Source organism: Mizuhopecten yessoensis, unplaced genomic scaffold (genome assembly GCF_002113885.1).
Source record: "Mizuhopecten yessoensis strain PY_sf001 unplaced genomic scaffold, ASM211388v2 scaffold11165, whole genome shotgun sequence".
In the NCBI taxonomy this organism is placed as follows: domain Eukaryota; kingdom Metazoa; phylum Mollusca; class Bivalvia; order Pectinida; family Pectinidae; genus Mizuhopecten; species Mizuhopecten yessoensis.
The window spans coordinates 711,350-737,195 of record NW_018408912.1 but is presented as its reverse complement, the minus strand read 5'-3'; the positions used below and the strand labels follow the sequence as shown (position 1 = coordinate 737,195).

At 35.6% G+C, this 25,846-nt stretch overlaps 1 protein-coding gene across 1 annotated transcript in view; it reads left to right on the top strand.

The window, feature by feature from the left end:
- Window positions 1–25,846, top strand: part of LOC110467191 — a 100,324-nt gene that overhangs the window by 27,483 nt on the left and 46,995 nt on the right. Inside the window, exon 2 of the mRNA XM_021524173.1 lies at window positions 17,647–17,891. Within this exon, the coding sequence (XP_021379848.1) occupies window positions 17,647–17,891 (245 nt within the window). The remainder of the gene's footprint in view (window positions 1–17,646; window positions 17,892–25,846) is intronic.

Genomic DNA, 25,846 nt, shown 5'->3' with positions numbered 1-25,846 from the left:
CTTCACACCTTGTAAAGGACAAAATAGGGTAGATCTTACTGGGCTCGTCCCTCCACACCTTGTAAAGGACAAAATAGGGTAGATCTAACTGGGCTCGTCCCTCTACACCTTGTAAAGGACAAAATAGGGTAGATCTTACTGGGCTCGTCCCTCCACACCTTGTAAAGGATAGGGTAGATCTTACTGGGCTCGTCCCTCCACAACTTGTAAAGGACAAAATAGGGTAGATCTTACTGGGCTTGTCCCTCTACACCTTGTAAAGGACAAAATAGGGTAGATCTTACTGGGCTCGTCCCTCCACACCTTGTAAAGGACAAAATAGGGTAGATCTTATTGGGCTCATCCCTCTACACCTTGTGAAGAATGTTGTTATGGGTACATCGTCCTGGTGGCCTTGCTGTACACCTGGAAGAGGTCGCACAGAATTAAGACATTTTCAACAGTCTATTGTATGTTAGTGTACAGATAGCGGAAGGTTCTAATAACTACTGGAAGTTCAATTATTTGTTCAAACATGCGCTTCCACTTAATTATGGAAATGTCTGTTTCAACAACAAAAACAGCAGCTGAATTAAACAGCCTTCTAACCTATCTCCAAACATATAAATATTTACATTTGCGCTGCAACCCACTATATGAAGATTACCAGCAGAAATGCATTTCATTTGAGTATGAAAGCAAAAACTCTCGTGACGTAACACGTGGTTTACTTATGGCGTAATGGATTAACCTTTTTCAATGGGAGTCTTGTTGCTTCACTTCGGATAATATGAACAATGCCCCTGTGTCAAACCCTCAAATGACCAGGTTAATTATTGGCGCCAATTACATTAAAATAGGGCTGTTCTACCAATGTCGTTTAAAGGACGACGCATAAACAAACTGCATTAAATAAATAAATAATTTAAGAACAAATAAATAAACTCAAACATTCGTCGCCATTTAATCCATATATTTACATTTACATTTTCAATCCCTATATGATTGTTTTCCACAGAGTTTTTGAAATCCCCTCTCTTTAAAACCACCTTCTGGTGACCTACGTTTTTGAGTTAAAATACTGCAGCAAGCTGGGTAACTTTCCATGCATATGCACCTTAATGAGCGAAACATGTTGCATGACATTTTTGTGATCTTGACCTTTGTGACATTGTTTAAGTTAAAACTATTAGGGTTATACCACTTCACATGCTAACATTATATGTTTCTCTTTGAGTATAGAATGTAACATGGATTTGTAACCTTGACCTTCAACCTTGGTTTCTGTGACCTTATTTTAGTTCTTAAGTGTATGAGTGGGGCATTTGTGTCTTACAGAATCCTTCTTATACCCACTTTTATCTTGACAAATGTTAAGATTCAGACATGTTCAATGTAAATTGCTTTAAAGCTTTTTTCTATCAATTTACAAGGTGCTTTACATATAGGGAAACCTGAAGACAGAGTCAGGTGATTGATTCATCTGTTTACAAAGTCTTTTTGTTTAGGGTACCTGATGACAGCGATCTTCATAAGTATTCCTTCATTAAATAAAGAAATGTAGTTAATTAAGGTTTAGGTATGTCACAAAATTGTCATGGTAGGACATACAAATTGTAACTTTACAGAGAATTAAACAAGACAAGTTAATTATGATAAATTTTTAATATGTAGGAGACAATTAAAAACAACTAAAGATAACTAAAGATGAGATTAATTGTATCTTAATTAAAAAATATTTATGTAAAACTTTGTGTAATGAATTAAAATATATTTTTTATGTTTATTAATTAAAAAGAAAACCATTGTGGACTTTTGTAGTTAACAAGGAGAAACATGGATAAAACTAGTAAGTGTAGTTTACGTATTGAGACTGAAATGATGAGAATGAACAAGGTTAAGCCGTGTTTGAACTGCAGATGTGTACTATACGTTGATATACATAGTACTCTTCATTTAGGTTACTCTACTTGTAAGCATTAGTTCCCTGTTTTCCTAGTACCTTCCCACTTTCGTGAACTACAGGTACATGTACTTAGCTACCATATACCAGTACATTTCTAAATATCAATGCCTACAGAATAAAACCTGATTTTCAGTTTTTAGCATCTAATAATATTTTTTTCATAGCTTTTCACATCAAACTTAACTGACATTTATGTATACATAAGTATGGAAGGCTGTTCTCCATCCATTAGCAGAAACCTGGGACCCTATCTAAATGGCTTGATTCATGGGGAAACAACTGACCACATGTCTAATTTACTGGCCCAATGTCCAGTGGAAATCGGCTGAATGAAACAGGTTTCTCTATAAACCATTGGGGTGGATAAGATCTGACACTGAGGACAGATAACCCCTGATATAGTGGATGAAATATATTGATATGTCTAATTGCTTGTAACTTAAGATATCAGTGGACAGGGTTTAAAGGATCTGTACTCTGAACATTGGCATACGATGTATCTACCTGTTTGCCATTTTTAGCTCACCTGGCCTGAAGGGCCAAGTGAGCTTATGGCTTAGCGTGCCACATCCGATGTCCATCCGTCTGGTGTCCGGTGTCAAAATTTTACTTTAAACAACTTCTTCTTAATAACCACAAGGCCTATAGGGTGATGATATTTTGCCAGAAGTAAACTGGGATGAAGGGCTACCAATTGCAAGTTTGTTCAAATTAATGACCTCCACTATTTAAGGTCACAGGGGGTCAATTGTCTTAAAAAACTTTTAAACAAATTCTTCTGAATAACCAAAAGGACCAGGATGTTGATATTTGGTCTGGAGAATGCTGGGATGAAGGGCTAACCAAGTTTGTTAAAATGAATAACCTTGACTCATATTCAAGGTCACAGGGGTCAAAAAGGTATAAAAACAAACTTAAACGACTTCTTCTGAATAACCATGAGGCCTAGAATGTTGATATTTGACCAGTAGCATGTTTGGATGAAGGGCTACCAAGATTGTTAAAATGAATGACCTTAATTGACCTGTATTCAAAGTCACAGGGGTCAAATGTGTTTTAAATCTTGAAATTAATTTTTTGAATAACCAAAAGGCTCATGATGATGATATCTGGCCAGTAGCATGCTAGGATAAAGGGCTACCAAGTTTGTTTATATAAATGACCTTCACTCATATTCAAGGTCACAGGGGTCAAATATGTTTAAATCTTTTAAACGACATCTGAATAACCATAAGGCCTAGAATGTTGATATTTGGTTAGTAGTGTGCTTGGATTAAGGGCTATTAAGGTTTTTCATTTGAATGACCTTGACCCACTTCCAAGGTCACATTTAGTAAAATATGTATAAACATTTAAATGACCTAATCTCAATAAACAAAAGGTCTAAGGTGGTGATATGTTGCAAGTTGCATGCTGAGATGAAGGACTATTAAGTTTGTCAACATAATGACCTTATTCGACTTTCCAGGTCACAGGGGTCAAATGTTTTAAAATCTTTTAACAGTTTTTTTTTAATGATCTATAGTCAAAAATACTGATATTTTGCCAGAAGCTTTATTTTAGATCACTTTTAAGGTTACAAATGTGAGATGAATACCAGGTGAGTGATGCAGGCCCATTTGGCCTCTTGTTAAATTTAAATTTACCATGACATCTTTTATACCATATTTACCCTCCAATTATAGAACAAAAGAAATAGAATTTATTTGCATTCATTACTGAATTGAAATAGATATGGGTGGGCTTATTACCAGGCATGTGATTATTGCTGAATAGATGTGGAATCAATTAATTGCTTTCTGGGTTAAGTAACACTGCAAAAGACAGGCGACCTTCCAGGTGGATTCTAGACTCAAGAGCTATGCATGGCTTGTAAAGAGTTTATATTACAGTTTGTTTACCAGGCATCATTTGGATTCAACATGTTTAACATATTGTATCACAAAGACTAAAAGGTCTGGGAATCTATGTGTACCAAATAAATAACCACAGAATCCTCCGAGACTGGTTTGTGGTTTGACACCTGAGGGTTATACCTGGACCATGTACAGGTAGGTACAGGTATGATATGTGGTTAACACCCACCTATGTGATATCTAATGATGACAAAGCCTGAAGGTCAGTCCAGGTAAATCAATCAAGGCCTAAACGGTCTTACCCTCACTCATTATGTAGGATGTGCGACTGTACCTGGAGTGACCTGTCCCTAATGTGGATACAATTACATACTATTAATTTTGGTCAGAGGCTAGGTGTCAAGGTGTGGAAATGCCAAGGTGAACAAAATACCAGTGCCTGGTGTAAACCATGGCCAAAAATGTAGGGAAACGAAAAATGCGGATGAAAAGTGGGTGTAGGTTTGTTAAGGTGTTTAACGTGATAAAGATGCGAGGTGGGGACAGGGAAAAACACTTGAAATTGGAATGGGTCGTGTATAATAGCAGGCCTACAGGGGACAAAGATTGCTGAAGGGGATGGGAAAATGTACGGAAGTTATGAAAATCTGAAGGGGTCAAAAGGGCAGGTTACAATACTGAGTTGATATTCTAGAACCATAGTTATTGACATCGACAAAACATATTTTAACCAAATTAAACAGGTGATATTCATTTTAAATGCAAAGTGACTATCTTCATCAAACACTTTCTGTTTCTTCGAAATTAAAATCTGCAATAAAAAGTCAGAGGTATCTACTTGATATTTGTTGATTAAATCAAATAAAGATACATTGATTTACAGAAAAATAATTCTCCATCTTATGTATCACATAAATTGTTATGAATGTCGCACTTTTCGGCAAAGTAAAAGTGTATAAGACGGAGTGCATTCAGGAAATGACAGGACAGGGATTAATGTAACAGCAAGGCGAGGAAAGGTCACAATTTACAAGCCTCAGGAATTTGTGTTGTATCAGTTATTTCTCAAAAGATTTGCCACTTTCTTTATGTTTGACCTTGCAAAAGGTCAGGACCATAAGTGGTGTGGTCAGGTAAACCGCAATGTCTGGTGGTCAGGATATGAAAGGTTGGTTGTGGTCAGAGTGACTGGACAGAGTCAATACATGATTCAGTTGTCATGTCCAGCAGTCATTAGAGGTCCTCCACCTTTTATGTGATAATGTGGGGAACGTTAATGACAAGTGGCCAGTTCTGCATGCTGTGTTAGCTTACTTTGCCTGAGAATATTATTACTTATGTAAAAAAACTATTTTCATTACTCAGACCTGCTAACCCCTGAACCTACCCTCCAGGAAATTCTGTGGGGGTTGATAATGCGCAACAAAAAAATCATGTCAGAATTAATCATTTAATCCGTCACGGCATAACATGAGTTGTGTCTTCTGGTAGGATTCGGGAACTTTTCTTTTTAAATAAATGAAACAAATCTTTTCAGACATTTTGTTTTATTACATTCTCTCTTTTCAAAATACTTATTTCCCTGTACATACAGGTAGTTTGAGTTAATTGTAGAAAACTTTGCATCTTTCATCATTAACACATACTGGGAGCATGACCTCATCTAGAAGCTCCTCTATCTATTTCCATCTCCCATCTTTATGTACTACATTGGGAATCTGACTGCCTGCAGGATGGAAACTGGAAAAAATAAAATATGCATTTAATGTTAAATACAGGTATTTATAATATTGGTATAATAATATCTTGGTACACTCAGATTTGTAAGCAATCTCGCGATCGATATCGGGAAGCATTATCATGCAGATTTTGGTAAAATAAAATAGTCATGATCTGCCGTTGAGAAAGTAATGTGCTCAGAATTTAAGCTACTAAATAACGACTTTGCGTTTATAACCTTGGCGTCATAGTTCGTGAAAATCGTTCACGTATGTCTGTTGATGTAATAAAGAGCACCCAAACATACCGAAATAATTTAGGTATACAGTAGAGTAGTTTACAATAAGAATGATTGATCGGGCTCAACATTTTTTTTATGAAGCCACTCAAAATCATTTGTCCACAAAGTATTGTTATGGCAGACATACTTATCATTTTTTCTAACGTCTAACGCAGTCTGGATTACTTTCTTAAATTTTGGAAACTGAATGGATATTTTTTTCCATGTTTCGAGTTTTGCTATATGCTATGTTTGAATATGAAAACTCAGAGATTTTAACAATACTGTTATTAAGGTTAATTAAGATGGCGTGTGAATATTTAATACTGTGTTCCATACATGATACTGTTAACAAAGGAGAGCGAGTGAGAGCTGCATATCTGCCTTGATTTAGTTGCTCAAGGTAACAGGACGAAAAGTTTTATCAAAGGTGTAAAACAGCTCTCAGGTCAGATAATACATTCCTCAGGCCTGTAGGTATCTACACAGGTGATGTGAGGGTGGGAACTGTTCACGTCGCCTTAAAGTGTGTCCGACACGACATCCGCTGTAATTCCTCACATTAAAACTGTTATACCTGAGTATGATCTATGATGGTCCTGCACGTTTTGATGACCACCCATCTGGTCAAAGGATGTGTGATGGTCATACCTGTGTGCTAGAAATGATCATATCTATACTTATAATACACCTCTGGGTATACATGGTATCACTACAGCTATATATACTCCTATAAAATTTAGTCAGGGTTTGTATCCGTGAAACTGTTCCAACGCTCAAACTCAGATTCTGTGTTCAAGCTCAATTTTTTGTTGTGGTGATTACACCTTTTGTTGATGATTTGGAAGCTGAATACCATTTCTACACATTACTTTCGACCATGTCACATGATTTAAGCAAGTTAATTTGAACATGGAATCCATGCTTGAACATGAAAACAGTTTCAGAAATAAGGGCTCGGATCTATCTTGGTACACAAAGTACTAAACAGAGCTTGTATTGGACATCTTGTGTTTCACCTCATGCTATTTGAAGTACATTGTAGGAAGCTTTAAAAGGACATGTATCACCAGTAGGCAGCCAGAAGTTATCTCTTATTTCTGTGAACAACATTTTTTACTGAGATATAGAACTCTCAACAAGTTATTGTAAACAGTAGGAAAGCTTGTTGATACAGGTTTCTAGCTAGGCTGCTATTAGGGATGTTATTTTTAGCCCGAAGGGCCAAGTGAGCTTATGGCATGGTGCGGCGTCTGTCGTCTGTCTGTCGTCCGTCCGGCGTCCGTCCGGCGTCAAGTTTTTACTTTAAACAACTTCTTCTCAGTAACCAAAAGGCCTAGGGTGATGATATTTGGCAAGAAGCATGCTTGCATGAAGGGCTACCAAGATTGATCAAATAAATGACCGTCATCAATTTTCAAGGTCACAGGGGTCAAATATGTTAAAATCTTTAAACAACTTCTTCTGAATAACCGAGAGGCCAAGGGTGATGATAGTTGGCCAGTAACATGCTGGGATGAAGGGCTACCAAATGCAAGTTTGGTCAAATAAATGACATTGACCCACTTTCAAGGTTGCATGGGTCAAATATGTTTAAAACCATTAAACAACTTTTTCTGAATAACCGAGAAGCCTAGGGTGATGATATTTGGGCAGTAATATGCTGGGATGAAAAGCTACCAAGTTTGTTCAAATAAATGACCTCGACCTATATTCAAGGTCACAGAGGGCAAATATGTTTTAAACATCTAAACAACTTCTTATGAATAACCAATAGGCCTAGCTAAGGGTAATGATATATGGCTAGTAGCATGCTGGGATGAAGGGCTATAAAGCTTGTACAAATAAATGACTTTCATCTTTTTTCAAGGTCACAGGGTCAAATATGTTGTAAACCTTTAAACAACTTCTTCTGAATAACCAAGAGGCGTTGGATAATGCCAGTAACATGCTGGGATGGAGAACTACCAAGTTCAAATGAATGACCTTGACATACATATTTTAAGGTCATAGGGGTCAAATATGTTTAAAAACATTGAATGACTTCTTCTTTATAAGCAAAATGCCAAGGGTGATGATATTTGGCCATTAACATGCTGGGATGAAGGACTACCAAGTGAATGACCTTCACCCATATTCAAGGTCACAGTGGTCAATATATGTTTAAATCTTTAAATGATTTGTTCTGTATTACCAAAAGTTCCAGGGTAATGATATTTTTCCAGAAGCATGCTGGGTTGGAAGACTGTAAACTCTGTTCAACCTAATATTATAATGTCCTTGTTCGACATTCAAGGTCACAGGTGTCATATGTTTAAATCTCTTAATAGGTTGTTATGGATGAAACACTGATATTTTGCCTGTAGCTGTATTTTAGTCCACTTTTAAGATTATAAGTGTGAGATTAATACCAGGTGAGCGATGCAGACCCATTTGGCCTCTTGGTTTTTTTCAGGAACCAAAAACCTTCAAAATAAGTTCACCTTTACTAACGTATATCTTTGGTGTCTATTCTTGTGTGTGGACTGTTGATTTAGGTATCTTTCTTTGATATTATATAGCTGAACCTCTGTGTGACCTTTATCCTAAAACCAATGGCTTGTATTGTAGTAATGGTAATTGTTCAGAGGACCAGAAAATAGTGATCCTAGCGGTTAATTCTAATTCATGTATTCTAAGTGTTCTAGCTACTTAACAGATCACAGCAATATACCCTGGATGGATGTGAATTTTAATTGAATCATTAAAAGCTCAGAGTGAAATTTGAGATATTAAGTGGGTAGAATTTTAATCCATAGTCATGATCAGTTGTCGACCACCCAGGTTTGGTATGTATTGATACATGTGATCTTGTTTGTCAGATTATGTCATCCCAGGGCATCATATATAGGTAAAGGATCCTGTTTACATTCACTCTTTGATACCAGGTTAATAAAGAAATTACTGTATTGGATTGATGTGACAAGTAATCCTATTGGAAAGTGTTGTAATACTTGCACTAAGGACAGGTAACCACAGGTGGGGTCAGAATGTGTGTATGACACAATATGTACCCAGTTATAATGGTACAGTAGAATCTGTCTAAACCAAGCACAACTAGGACCAACCTGGTCAGGTTAGACAGGTTTACATATTACACAGAAGTATATAGAAATATATTGCATTGGAACCTAGGTGAAGATCCTGGTTATACAGATTTGACATTAAAAAGATTTGAATTATATAGAAATAATTTAGTGGGAGCTAGGTGAGGCAAAGAGTTTGTAGGAAATGACAGAATATGTAGCGATATGCCTTCTTGCACAGAAATTTCTATTTCTTAGATATTTCTTCTTACGAAAGGAAATAATTTTTTGGGGGAAAATTCTTGAATTATCACAAAGAGATTCTTTCTTACAAATAAGTTCCTTCTTACAAAAGGGAAATAACTTGTGGCAAAGAAATTCTTTTTATGCAGAGATTCCTTCTTAAATAGATTCATTCTTACACTGAAATAAAAATGAAACTTTTGAGAAACATCTTAAAATTTACAAATATTAAGTTAGACAACCAGTAAGACTCCCTTAACACGTTATTTAGTTTTTAATTTCAATCTTGTTGAAGTTTACTAAATAATGTTTTGTATTAATTTGTTCTTAAACTAATCAAGCTTTCAACAGTTATTAATCAGGAGGATTATTAATGTGTCTGAAAAAAATATATATTGGGTATATTTGCTAGTCTGTTGTATATGTCTGGAAGAATTGTCTGCTACCACCTGTAGGTATTAAACACCTACATAGTGTACTCTTAACCCAGATGTGTACATTAATTGCATCTTGACCACTTGTGTAGGTGACCACTTGGAACAAGTGGTCAGTACATAGACCCATATTTTGATGTGTTTGTCTAACAAGATTATTGTACTTCAGGTGCCACTGTATTGAATTATCCGACCACTCCACTCATTTCTCAACAGTTAGCTTGATAGTATTAATTAAAAATCATAACTGTCAATTTATTTCATAAAAACTTCTACTGGGAATACATAGCAGAATTTTAGATAATTTGAATATTTCTTTGTGGATTTGAAAAAACAAAGTTTCAATTTTCTTTTAGAAAGATATAAATATTTACAGATACGCTTCAAGTTAACCAAACCTTTGATTGAACCTGACCATGGTCTGTCTGTGAACAGTTCTGCCCCCTACCATGAACCTTGGCTAGTGCTTAAATGAATATAAGCTAATTATTAGCTTTATTTCATAATCCGGGTCTAGACGTACTCTGTAAAGGTGATAGACACAGAGTAGACAGACTGTTACAGTCCTGCTAATATTGCCTACAAGTAGGTATAAATACATACCTACAACATTCATTGATTTTGTAATCATCGGTAAGAGAACAGGTTTTTAGCAGAGCAATAACCAAGAAATGGCTAGAGCTCTGTAGGAGGTGATCACAAGAGATAAATTCCCATGACCTGCTTCACTAACGTTGCATCATTGTGAAAAATTCTGTTGTTGTAAATAATATTATATAAGTTATACTTTATTCTTAAATGGCTTGTTAACACTGGGAGACAGAAATGGGCGAGACATTTGCCAGATTTAGCTTGTTTGTTTTTGCAAAATTGATGGTCCCAATAGGTTTACCAGTTGTTATTCAAAGATTGTTGAATTAAAAATGAAGATTTGTGAAATATGACTTCAAAGTCTTGTTTTAGGATGTGATGTAACTGATGTCTATCTTATCAGTGATTATTTGTAGGAATTTATTTAACTGTGTCTGATGGTTAACTCATAAAGTCAATGGGTATATCTGTATCAGATCAGGATCAACATAACTCTTGACTTGAATGTCTGAAAAAAACGTCTTGCTTGATGGCAGATGATATTATACAGAGAAAGGATGATGTGATCGGATTCATATCAGAAAACAACAACTGTTCTAATGAGAGATTTTCAGGCGATCATTGCCTGAAGAGTGAAGCAAACTAACATCTGTCTGGTTCAGTGATTACGCTGTAAGGAGGAAGCAACATATGCTTGGGAAAATTAAATGTCAGTAAAGATTCGGAGAATTTAATTTCAGTCAAGACTGATAACAATGGTAAATACGTTGAGAGGATATAAAAAGAATGTGTAACAATTGTCAAAGCTATAGAGAATCTGTAATATTGCCATTGTGCTATTGATCAATAACATTATGTTTTTTTTCCGTATTTCAGAATTAATCAGGATTTCAGTAATTACCTGGCTGTTTAGCCAGGTTTGGGAGAACAAAGGCTATGGACAGAGTGTGAGGGCCAGATAAGCCAGCTGTGAGACATTAAACTGTTACAGAGATGGCTATCTAACACATTAGGAATCTAATATCACTTTATTTCTGTAGCTGTGGACGATTTTATAATCAATCCGTCGTTAGTGTTACCTCAGACAATAGAATTGCTGATTTTCTAGTTAAAACCCCCACAAAATGCTGCTTTTTCATGAATTTAATACTTTCTAAATTGATCAAGTGTAAATTATTCAAAAATATGGTTGTAACAATTTTGTAAAGTTTGTGAATTTAGCCTTATCTATTTCACTCAAAAAACTCTAACCAAAGGACAATATTCTATTCATGTGTCTTACTAAAATAATTTTACGTGATCTTTTCCCCTGAAGTCATATTGCACTAAGGATGCGTTAATCCTCGTTCCACGAATTTCCAGTTTGTCGGTTAACATATGCACACAATCAAATTCTACCTCAGTGGATTTCAAATTACCTGACCAAATAAGGAAGCCATACGAGGGGAAATTTTTTATTGTCTGCATAACCTTTTCACTTGTAGTATAACCGAACAACATGTGCCCACAAAAGAAGAACCACCAAATAAATTTATATGTTAATTTTTGTACGGTTTTAAGAATGTTGAGAGATGTCGCAATCTACTACCTCAATGACCTTGAGTTTCAAAGAAATCATTAAGAGGTTTATACGGAAAGGAGTATCACATGCCTTCAATAACAGGGGATAAAGTGTCTCGCATTCGGGTTTTATATTGGGGTTTTACGTTTATTTGTTGTGAGCGGGACCAGGGAAGCTCAAGTGCTCTAACACCCAGAAACCAGGCCTGTCCCATTCAGTACAAAACCTCTTTCACTAAATGCTAATAGATCTGGGCACGAACTTGGCCAGAAAGTAAATTCCTCCAAGATTGATAAGTGTACAAAAATGCCTTCAAGTATTTGAAAATACTTAATGGATTTATATGGGAAAATAAAAAATAAAACCTTACTTACCCGGTAGTGTTTTATTTTAATGCATTGCATGACTTGATTCTATTTTTTAACTGGCCTTCATGATAAAGTTGTAATTGTTGGCAAGTTTTCTGAAGCACTGTTAAAGTAAACGTGGATTGTTCTGTATAAAACTAAAGTTAAGGTATAATGTAATTGACATTGACATTTTGATATGATTCAATTGAAGATAAGCATCAGTTTAATTAACATTAATGAAGTTGAGATGAGCGTCATGATGATTAAGATCGAGGTCTGTAATTCAGATTAAATGTTGTTTAGATTGAGGGATGCAGCCAAGTTTCTTTTTACATCATTTTGAAGAAAACAAACTGTTTATTATCATCCATAAATTTTCCTGTCAGATTTTGTTATGCATTGAATATTCTTAATCTGGAAATCTACCTTCCCACACAAATTGAGAAAGGATGATTTAGTGATGAACGTTACACCCTTGTAAATGCTTGTGTTTGTACCAAAAAGTAAACAGGTGTTCTCTACAGTGACAATACAGCTTAAGGTCTTGTGAGTGGGTTAGACTGGGTAGAACAACAGGACTGGATGCCAACATTGACCACGGTTGTTTAGGATGGGGATTCTGACACTGACCAACTTTGTAATAGTAGGTGGATTCTGTCACTGACAAACTTTGTAATAGTAGGTGGATTCTGATACTGACCAACTTTGTAATAGTAGGTCGATTCTGACACTGACCAACTTTGTAACAGTAGGTGGATTCTGACACTGACAAACTTTCTAATAGTAGGTGGATTCTGACACTGTCCAACTTTGTAATAGTAGGTGGATTCCGACACTGACCAACTTTGTAATAGTATGTGGATTCTGACACTGACCAACTTTCTAATAGTAGGTGGATTCTGACACTGTCCAACTTTGTAATAGTAGGTGGATTCAGATTATGACCAACTTTGTAATAGTAGGTGGATGCTGACACTGACCAACTTTGTAATAGGAGGTGGATTCTGACACTGACCAACTGTGTAATAGTATGTGGATTCTGACACTGACAAACTTTCTAATAGTAGGTGGATTCTGACACTGACAAACTTTCTAATAGTAGGTGGATTCTGACACTGTCCAACTTTGTAATAGTAGGTGGATTCAGATTCCGACCAACTTTGTAATAGTAGGTGGATTCGGACACTGACCAACTTTGTAATAGTATGTGGATTCTGACACTGACCAACTGTGTAATAGTAGGTGGATTCTGACACCGACCAACTTTGTAATAGTAGGTGGATTCCGACACTGACCAACTTTGTAATAGTAGGTTGATTCTGACACTGACCAACTTTGTAACAGTAGGTGGATTCTGACACTGACCAGCTTTGTAATAGTAGGTGGATTCTGATACTGACCAACTTTGTAATAGTAGGTTGATTCTGACACTGACCAACTTTGTATTAGTAGGTGGATTCTGACACTGACTAACTTTGTAATAGTAGGTGGATTCTGCCACTGACCAACTTTGTAATAGTAGGTGGATTCTGACACTGACCAACTTTGTAATAGTAGGTGGATTCAGATTCTGACCAACTTTGTAATAGTAGGTGGATTCTGACACTGACCAACTTTGTAAGAGTAGGTGGATTCTGACACTGACCAACTTTGTAATAGTAGGTGGATTCTGACACTGACCAAAGTTGTATAAGGCGGGGATTCCTCAACAAGACTCCTGACATGGTCCTTGATTGATCAAGGTGGTTACTGGACAACACTCGCCTGTTTAAGTTGTCCAACTGATTTGCCATGGAGTCTGGTCCATGCCTCTTTGTCCAGCCCAAGTATCCAAATGTCCTGTTGTCAAACTGACCAGTCTGTGAATCTGTGGTCCATGCCTCTATGTCCAGTCCAAGTGTCCAAATGTCCAGTTTTTGAGTCTGGTTGTCCAGGCCTGTATGACCAGTCTATATTTCTCTTGCCTCTGTAAGATAGATAGGGATCCTAAATATGTACCCGGCATGTTACTGGAATACCGTGAAGTTTTGGATCACTCAGGTATTTTGATGTTATGTGAAAGGTGAGAGCCTGATCTCATTACTATAGCCTTAGTATTTTGTGGGAACTGTACCTGTGATTAAAAACGGAATTGTATGTACCAAATTGCAAAAACACCTTTTCACAAAACTACCTGATCTGTTTCAAACAATTAACCTGAGGGAACAGGACTTGGTGAATTAAATACTAAATGAGATGATATTTAAGGAATCTAGTCCTGGCATAATGGACCAATCAAAATTTAAGATGATGAAAGAGAAGCTTTTGTTATCTTGGAAAGACTATTTAATCCAATAAAATTAAGTTGTAAAGGTTTGGGATACCTTTTTGTTGTTGACCTATTTCTTCAAAAATGTGTGTAAATAGTATGACAAACATTCTTCGAAATTTGTTCGTGAGGAATCTGTTTGCCTTGTTAATGTTGACTGTAGTAATTGGTTTGTACCTAAATTGGATACCTGTGTGGGGAGATATAGGAAAATTGAATGAATATGTCATCTACTCGTCCTATTGTAAACCTGACCTTTGCTTTTGTCGAATAAGAAATGAATGAAGAGTTCAGATTACCAAGTCCATCGCTACCTAGACCTCTGGAGTTGATGAAAAGAGGTCCTTCAATACTCTAGATTATTTCATCGATAAGTAAATATGAGAATAAAAATTTGAAGGAAGGACTTTAAACATTATACAGGGTTAGAATGCTTTTTGGTAGTGTATGCAATTATTGACTATTTATATAAAATTAGATGTATGTTATTGACTTTACAATGACCTGTGATTACCTCTACCCCTATAGAGGTCAAGGTCACACTGAACTGTCATTACTTCTGTACTTGTAAATGCTTAGGTTACTGCACTTAATTGCCATTAATTCTACCCCTATAGAGGTCAAAGTTACACTGACCTGTCATTAATTCTACCCCTATAGAGGTCAAGGTCACATTGAACTTTCATTACTTCTGTACCTGTAAATGCTAAGGTTACTGCACTTAATTGCCATTAATTCTACCCCTATAGAGGTCAAAGTTACACTGACCTGTGATTACTTCTACCCCTATAGAGGTCAAGGTCACACTGAACTGTCATTACTTCTGTACCTGTAAATGCTAAGGTTACTGCACTTAATTGCCATTAATTCTACCCCTATAGAGGTCAAAGTTACACTGACCTGTCATTAATTCTACCCCTATAGAGGTCAAGGACATACTGACCTGTCATTAATTCTACCTCTATAGAGGCCAAGGTCACACGGAACTGTCATTACTTCCGTACCTGTAAATGCTAAGGCTACTGCACTTAACTGCCATTAATTGTACCCCTTTAAGGCCAGGATTACACTGACTTGTCATTTCTTCTACTCCTATAGAGATGTCTGATATTCAGATTTTCCCCAAATACCTCTTTTAATAAAATCCATCAAAAAATAATTTATCTAGTTAATATCTGTAATTAATTTTATTTATTTTTTCTGTTACAAATTTCGTTTTCAAAATAGAATAAGTTGTAAAATTCATCAGTTCCTGAAATATTCATTTTTTTTTATCAACAATTATTCCTTGAATGCAATATATTGTTACAGGTCTGTTAGGTTAAGTAGGCAGGTTTTGTGACATATTTAATGTAGCATATCTCCAAGTGTGCTTATATTATTAGCGTGCCACAGTTCAGCTACGTTAATGGTTTACCTTACTGGAGCAGCTTACCTTGATGGTGAGATTATACCTGTACTACGAAAGTGTCGGCATTCACCCTTGCATTTATACCTAAATATATATGGAATCATTTATTATACATGTAAATTCACAAAAAGCAGTTGTGTATGCTGTACAAATGTACTATTAATCATTTACTGTAACTTCAATATAAAATTTAGTATATGTCTTGCCTACACTAAATACATATTTTTGTTATAGTGCTCCCTTTCATCTTTTATCAAGATTATGTGTTGTAATATTTATTGTGAAAATTTCATTTTAGTTATTTTAGTCATGAACAACCTATCAGATATAAATTTCTTATATTAAATTTCAATTTCTTTATAAAGGCTTTGATCTTGATTGTAATATTAAAATATTTGTGTAATTTTATTTGAAGTAAAGGAAATTAATTGAAATGCATGCCTTTAATTAAAAGGTTTCTTTGTACTCTAGTTAAAAAAGAAACTGCAAAAATTTAAGGTAGTGGTTATCAGTTGTTCATGTACAAATAAGATTTAAAATGGAAAAATGTTCATGTACATTAGCAGACTAATGGTTATGGGAGAAACAGTTTCTGCTGGACTTTCAAAACATTTGGTGTCACTTTTGTATATCTCAGTAGAAATGTCAATGGTCCTTTTGAGATCCAAAAGGTCAAAGGTTGTTGGTACTGTACTTTTTGGATGACAACAATTTGACAGGGGGTCGTGTTAAGGACATGACATATCGACCTGAGAAACTCGCTCAGAAATAACTATCCACCGGGGTAATGTTTACATGGGGATCAGGTTGGAATACAAAGCGGGAGTCAAGGGGTGAAGTGTCGAGGAAATAGGACCCATCCATAGAGCTAATGACAGCTGATTAATGTTATCAATACAGTTTGGATGTTGTAAGGTAAAATTGGTCTTCACCAAATCAATTTATACAACCTCTGATATCATGGTCCCCACACAGGACGGATATGATAAATCTTGACACTTCCTCCCTGATGGGCCAGATTGTATCTTGCTTTGACATTTAAGGTATGATTGAACACATTCTTCCACTGATATGTAAGATCTCACAGTGTTCAAAAAATACAAATCTCGCGACAAATTCCCCTGTGGACAACTCAAGAGAATTTCATTTGAATTAATGTAATTTAGAACAGCAAAACATTTAAGGTAATTTGATGAATCTTCGATGGTCTGTCCCCTCAGTGGATGAGTGTTGGTTCAATTTTCCTTTTTTGCGTTTTGTGAACCATGTCCAATAAATGGCCCAATAGTGGCCTCCACTGGGAGAGAGATTCAAAAAGAGGCGATGAAGATATGTTGCTGGAGTTAACCTGTTCTGTCATGAACTGACTAATGTAACTATATATATGGCCTATTCCTCAAAGTAGCATTTACTGCAGGCTTGAGATTACCAGCTGGTTACATCACATGATGTTGGAAGGTAGAAATTCAGTATAAAGCCAGTAATATACCTGATTCATAGAATACACATTTAGCAACACCATATATAACTCTGCAAGAGTTATTCCCCTTTGATTGCTATTGGAAAGACTAGGAAATTCAAGCACTACTTCTGTTTTTGTTGAAGAACTGGGCAACTGGATGTCGCTCTTGATAGTGCATGTGAAATGTGCTTTCCTTTTTTCATAATTGTCACAAGTGTTTTGAATGAAACTCTTACAAGAACCACCTGATCATGATTTTCTCAATTAAAATTTATCTTGTTTCTTGATTGGAAGCACAGTAATTTTATATACTGAACACATTTCTGGAGGAACCACTATATGATAGAATGTGGTATGCGTGCCTCATAAGATTCTATTGTAGTCAGCCACTAACCCATGTATGTATATCTGTTTCTTTCAGGCTACTTGACAAGTACTCTCTTTACCTTTGAGAATTCTGCTTGTGATGGAGAAAAGTTACACCTAAACTGTCCCCCCAGCACCATGATCACGATCCAGTCAGCAGAGTATGGTCGAAAGGTTCCTAGTTACCAGATGTGTCCTAGGAATGACAAGGCAGAGGACTCTAGTGCTGTGGGTGACTTTGGGGGCCACATGTTGTTCCAAAAGGAAAACACCAATTGTCTGGCCACCACTTCTTTTAGGGTGAGTACAAAGCTTTAGGGTACAGGGAAAACGGTATAGGATCTAGGAGGGTCACATGTGGTTCAAAGTGGCTGCCATTTCCTACAGATGACCACAGTATAAAAGTTGTGAAGGTGTGAGGAATGGAGCTCTGTGTGCCACACACGGTGTCAGAAGTATACCATCTCCTTCAATGAGAGTACCATGTACCTTCCCAAATGATTAGTTCCCCACCAGTACCGGAGAGGACTAGAGGTTTCTTTCAGTCTGCCAATCATTCATCACTTCGTTTAGGGATGATGGACTGTCATTTACTGAAATTGGTTCATGTGAGACCACTAAAAACAGAGTTATGGCCCTTTGTATATTTTTTGTTACTTTAGTTTGTACAGAGGTCGATGACTATAAATTCCTCACAATACTTTATCTTTCATATATATGAGCATAAATTCTCTACCTTGCCTTCGTAAATAAAATCCTTTTTCTCTCAGAACAAATAAAACAGCCTAGCCATTAGTGGTTAATTTGGAAATAATATCCATTGATTCAGTCTACTTATATTACTGAGATGTAAAAGTGTGACATCAGAAACTGTAATTGGTAATTTTCTTGAAAACTTGTCAAGATAGAAATATAGAAAAGCTTTGGTGCGAGCAGCCTTAATTTGTTACAACCTTAACCATGCGTCAGGGGTATCAAAAAAAGGGAAATTATTTTGTGGTCAGATTTGAAATAAAGTGCTGAATGCCTTACGACTGATTCACCGATTAAACTGAGAATTTTACTGATTCACAGATAAATACCGGAGTTGAAAGCTCAAAGTGTATCCATGTCATTAATGTGTTGTGTTTGCATGTGACACACATCAGAGTGCTGGTCTCGGCCTGGTGCTACCTTGACAAAATAGTTACTGGATTTTCCAGCATTCATATTTCCTGGAGTACAGAAGAATGTTTAGTTAAGGTCATGACTTTGTAGGAGATTGATGAGAATTTACCAAACACAACCCTAGCCATTACATTATGTAACATGTTTCTAGAGTTTCAGCAGAGAGTTGATTGGATATATACACCTGAAACTTGTGTTTTAACTTAAGACCAGTGTTCTTCGTAGTAAAACTGAAAAGTTGAGATAGACAGTGGAGATTAAATGATGAAATGGTACAGTTAGAATCGCTCTGATTGGTTCATTTTCACTGTTTATTATTGTTACACCATACATTGTAGGGCCTCATCGAAAATAAGGGGGAATATTGTCAATATAGCTTTTTACTTTTCAGAAATTTAATATCCTTTAGAGTTATCGTGGTCAGAAATCTTTATCGTAAGAAAGCCTTCGTTCATTTCCTGGTACCAGGCATGATATGTTCTAATGTAAATATTTTTATATTTTGCAATAAAAAAACAGAAATACAAATACACCATAGTATATATATAAGTACAGGTTTATACCACACACAGCAATTAAAAAAAAAAAGTTGGCGTTAAATTTTGTTCACACAAATAATAACATTACTTGTGCCTCACTGTTGTATTTCGGAACTTTCCAATTTCACATATCAGTGGCCATGATTGGATTTCCCTAGCCATGTAAACACCTGACAGCTATCTGATTGTATTACTGGTGATCCGCCTTTATCAGCCTCTCCAGGACAGGTGCTCCCTCTCTTGTCACAAATACTGCCCCACAAAACCTCATCACAAAGAACCACAGACAAAAACAGGAAAATAAACATTTAATTACTGGGGAAAATCTTGAGTGGAATCTGAAAGTTTGAGCCATGGTTTATGTTACATAGCAACCATATCACCCCCTCAGTGACTATGTTGAATCAAATAAACACTTGATCTAGACCAGTCTTTTTTCTTTTTTTTTGTGGTAAACAAATATTTCTTTAAAAAAAAAAAAAAAAATCAGAAAACATCCATAAAAGAAAAATAACCTGGATTTTGGTGTATTTTGTCTATACTGGTATGTATTATGAAATTGTTTTTTTTTTGTCTCAGCTTTTTATACAAATGATTTAGTTGTTTTTTTTCCATGAAAAGCTGCACTGCATACCTCCAGTCCTTCCAGAATCCAATACACAACATACCTGGGGGTACTTACATGTCTGAAGAGGACAGACATTGCCCCTGGTCACAGATAAACATTCAGAAATAATGCAGCACAAGTCCGACACCTCGGAGTCCTTAAGTCACTTGTGTCATCATGGTGATCATTGATTTTACAAATCTGAAATCAATCTACTCAAAACTGTTGTCTGAAGTTTAACTGACTTTGATGTTAAATAATTCTGGGATTAGATAGCTTTTGAACTTGATAAGTCTAGCTGCGAACAAAGTTATAAGGTCACTTCAACTTCAATATTTGTTCACCAGAAAAGATAAATCAAGTTATAACATATTAGCAACATTATCAAGTAGCTGTGATTTGTCAATGTGATGTGACAATATTCGGTGAGAAAAAATGTCACAAAACATTGTCATTCAGAGAAAACTGTCAACAAGAATTTTCATACAGAGAATGGTGTCACTGAACAGTATCTTAGGTAAAATGATGCCACTGAACATTGTTGTACAGAGAATGATGTCACTGAACATTGTTGTACAGAGAATGATTTCACTGAACATTGTTGTACTGGGAATGATGTCACTTAACATTGTTGTACTGGGAATGATGTCACTGAACATTGTTTCACAGAGAGTTATGTCACTGAACATTGTTGTACAGAGAGTGATGTCACTTAACATTGTTGTACAGAGAATGATGTCACTGAACATTGTTGTACAGAGAATGATGTCACTTAACATTGTTGTACAGAGAGTAATGTCACTGAACATTGTTTCACAGAGAGTGATGTCACTGAACATTGTTTCACAGAGAGTCATGTCACTGAACATTGTTTCACAGAGAGTTATGTCACTGAACATTGTTGTACAGAGAGTGATGTCCCTTAACATTGTTGTACAGAGAATGATGTCACTTAACATGGTTGTACAGAGAATGATGTCACTTAACATTGTTGCACAGAGAATGATGTCACTGAACATTGTTTCACAGAGAGTGATGTCACTGAACATTGTTTCACAGAGAGTAATGTCACTGAACATTGTTTCACAGAGAGTGATGTCACTGAACATTGTTTCACAGAGAGTTATGTCACCGAACATTGTTGTACAGAGAGTGATGTCACTTAACATTGTTGTACAGAGCATGATGTCACTGAACATTGTTGTACAGAGAATGATGTCACTGAACATTGTTGTACAGAGAATGATGTCACTGAACATTAATATTGTTGTACTGGGAATGATGTCACTGAACATTGTTGTACTGAGAATGATGTCACTGACCATTAATATTGTTGTACTGGGAATGATGTCATTGAACATTTTTGTACAGAGAATGATGTTACTGAACATTGTTGTACTGGGAATGATGTCACTGAACATTGTTGTACTGAGAATGATGTCACTGAACATTATTGTACTGAGAATGATGTCACTGAACTTGTTGTACAGAGAATGATGTCACTTAACATTGTTGTACTGAGAATGATGTCACTGAACATTAATATTGTTGTACTGGGAATGATGTCACTGAACATTGTTGTACTGAGAATGATGTCACTGAACATTAATATTGTTGTACTGGGAATGATGTCATTGAACATTGTTGTACTGAGAATGATGTCACTGAACATTGTTGAACTGAGAATGATGTCACTGAACATTGTTGTACTGAGAATCATGTCATTAAACATTGTTTCACAGAGAATATGTATATAAATGTCACTGAACATTGTTTCACAGAGAGTGATGTCACTGAACATTGTTTCACAGAGAGTAATGTCACTGAACATTGTTGTACAGAGAGTGATGTCACTGAACATTGTTTCACAGAGAGTAATGTCACTGAACATTGTTGTACAGAGAGTGATGTCACTTAACATTGTTGTACAGAGAATGATGTCACTTAACACTGTTGTACAGAGAATGATGTCACTGAACATTGTTGTACAGAGAATGATGTCACTTAACATTGTTGTACAGAGAATGATGTCATTGAACATTGTTGCACAGAGAACGATGTCACTGAGCATTGTTGTACTGAGAATGATGTCACTGAACATTGTTGTACTGAGAATGATGTCATTGAACATTGTTGTACTGAGAATGATGTCACTGAACATTATTGTACTGAGAATGATGTCACTGAACATTGTTGTACAGAGAGTAATGTTACTGAACATTGTTGTACTGGGAATGATGTCACTGAACATTATTGTACTGAGAATGATGTCACTGAAAATCGTTGTACTGAGAATGATGTCATTGAACATTGGTGTACAGAGAGTAATGTCACTTAACATTGTTGTACAGAGAATCATGTCATTAAACATTGTTTCACAGAGAATATATATATAAATGTCACTGAACATTGTTTCACAGAGAGTAATGTCACTGAACATTGTTGTACAGAGAATGATGTCACTGAACATTGTTTCACAGAGAGTTATGTCACTGACCATTGTTGTACAGAGAGTGATGTCACTTAACATTGTTGTACAGAAAATGATGTCACTGAACATTGTTGTACAGAGAATAATGTCACTTAACATTGTTGTACAGAGAATCATGTCATTAAACATTGTTTCACAGAGAATATATATATAAATGTCACTGAACATTGTTTCACAGAGAGTAATGTCACTGAACATTGTTGTACTAAGAATGATGTCACTGAACATTGTTGTACTGAGAATGATGTCCCTGAACATGTCACTGAACATTGTTGTACAGAGAATCATGTCATTAAACATTGTTTCACAGAGAATATATATATAAATGTCACTGAACATTGTTTCACAGAGAGTAATGTCACTGAACATTGTTGTACTAAGAATGATGTCACTGAACATTGTTGTACTGAGAATCATGTCATTAAACATTGTTTCACAGAGAATATATATATAAATGTCACTGAACATTGTTTCACAGAGAGTAATGTCACTGAACATTGTTTCACAGAGAGTAATGTCACTGAACATTGTTGTACAGAGAATGATGTCACTGAACACTGTTGTACAGAGAATGATGTCACTGAACATTGTTGTACAGAGAGTAATAGAGAATGATGTCACTGAACATTGTTTCACAGAGAGTAATGTCACTGAACATTGTTGTACTAAGAATGATGTCACTGAACATTGTTGTACTGAGAATCATGTCATTAAACATTGTTTCACAGAGAATATATATATAAATGTCACTGAACATTGTTTCACAGAGAGTAATGTCACTGAACATTGTTTCACAGAGAGTAATGTCACTGAACATTGTTTCACAGAGAGTAATGTCACTGAACATTGTTGTACAGAGAATGATGTCACTTAACATCGTTGTACAGAGAATGATGTCATTGAACATTGTTGCACAGAGAACGATGTCACTGAGCATTGTTGTACTGAGAATGATGTCACTGAACATTGTTGAACTGAGAATGATGTCACTGAACATTGTTGTACAGAGAATAATGTCACTTAACATTGTTGTACAGAGAATCATGTCATTAAACATTGTTTCACAGAGAATATATATATAAATGTCACTGAACATTGTTTCACAGAGAGTAATGTCACTGAACATTGTTGTACAGAGAATGATGTCACTGAACATTATTGTACTGAGAATGATGTCACTGAACATCGTTGTACTGAGAATGATGTCATTGAACATTGTTGTACAGAGAGTAATGTCACTTAACATTGTTGTACAGAGAATCATGTCATTAAACATTGTTGTACAGGAATGATGTCACTGACAGTGACATCATTCCTGTACTGAACATAGAGAATGATGCAATTAAAATCAGTCTTCGTTCCTATCTGGTCACTATGTAATAGGATGACCAAATCTGAATTCTTATCGGGGACATCAATTTCAACTATGTAGGTTTACCAACTGATCAATCAGCTAATGGCTGATAATATGGACATGCTACCATTTATCAACTTCACACTTAATCAGCTGTTCTATCAACTTGGCTATCTGTATCCTCACAAACACCATTTATGTAACCCTCTCACAGAAATATGTGGAAAATTTATTATTTTATTGGTGATGAAAAAATGAATATCTGTCGCCTTTTCTCATTATCAAGTGATATACCAGTGTGTTTTTAAAGTGAAGCTCTGCCTGTTGTATGTTAAACTCCATCATAACTCGTTTCATTTTAAATATAAATGCAGTTTTTACATTCCCTTCATTGAATGAGTAAGTCATTTTGATGACATACCTATCGGTCAGATCTGTTATCATCTACAGATCTGTTATCTTCTAAACTCAACATGTTTTGATAACAACTAAAGGGAGGTAATTCTTTTAAATTCACTCTTTAAAAAAACTTGTATTAAATGCGGATTTTAATTGAGCTATGTAACAGGAAGTAATAAGCTCATGTTTAGTATAAATAGAATTAGGATGGTCTGAGTAATTTGTTATGTTGGGGGGGGGGAGATAAAAATAAAATTGTGAGTCCGCAGTCGTAGTGGTGTTAGTCATACAAAGAATGTTGTTTCACCTTCCTGGTTCATATGTTTTACATGTTAATTTATAGGTGATGTAAATGCTTTCTGTAACATTATTCAGCAGGTGGGTGGATACAGGTGAGTGCATTAGAGTCTCCCTGTATCCTATACCAGGTAAGCCAATCTTCTCACCTGGCTGTGTTCTGTTTGATGTTTCCTACATTATATCTACATCTGTGTCCCAGAAAGAAAAAAAATAGACTTTTCATACGATGCCCTTTCCAGAAAAAGATAAATAAAAAAAATGCCAAAAGATCTAATATTTCAAGCTATATAGCTTCATGTCAAGAAGTACAGGTGGAAGGGATAAAATAACTGAATAACTCATTTATTTGTCTTAAATTACAGTTATCAAATTACTGTAAACATACATATTTTAGCAGTAATCTTATGTCACACGTAAATTAATGCACTAAGTTCTGATTCTGCTTATAGCTGTTTCTGTCTGTTATATTGGGGTTGTGCCGTTTCATCAATGCATTAATAATGTTTCAAGTTTGGTGATGTACAAAAACCTAACAGCTAAAATACAGTAGCTGATCAAATACTATTTGTGGTTTAATGAGCTGTTAAGACTATTCAATTATATTGAGACGATAACGTGGTATTAAATAACTTGCTCGTGTAAACATAGGTAACCATTTACTCTGATATATCATTATATTATATGCAAGGGTTATTTGCTATTTGCATTGTACAAGTAAATATTAGTTAATTGTTAAAAAGACTAGAAAAACTGGTGAATATATTGAGCAATGATTTGTGATCTTTGAATGTTTTGTTGTCCGCCTTGTGCAATGAACAATATACAGGCATGACCTTATGTAACAGGCTTTGTGTGTCTGATAGTAATAAAAATCTTGAATCTTAAATCTTGATATTTAATGACACAATGGGAGAAGACTTACAGAGATGGTGCGAAGTACTGAGCTCGGGTACAACAGTAGCAAACTCTACCTGGTTCAAACCACATAAAGATTGATTCCTGATCAAGATTAGTGTTAGATCTGATGATACGATTTTACACGATAGTCTATTCATCTTGTAAATGAGTGACAATATGGTACCTGGTATGTATATATATAAAACTAATTAATTACTTGGGGTTCAAAATTTCTTTAGTAGTTGATTATGACTTGTTTATAAGCTTACATTATTCTTATAATTTAAGATATATGCTTAATGTGTGGGTTTGAAACTTGTTTGTTTTAATATGCTCCAGTCTTTTCAGATGCAGGTATATAACAGTTAGGGACATGTAACCGGATGTTTATTCGCAATGTGATAAATGGCTTTGAACCCCGCCAGAGACCTAGCTAACACTCGGTGAGCACCTTGCCTGGCCGGTCCCTAAGTATTGACACGTCCATGTTGCCTTTGTAAC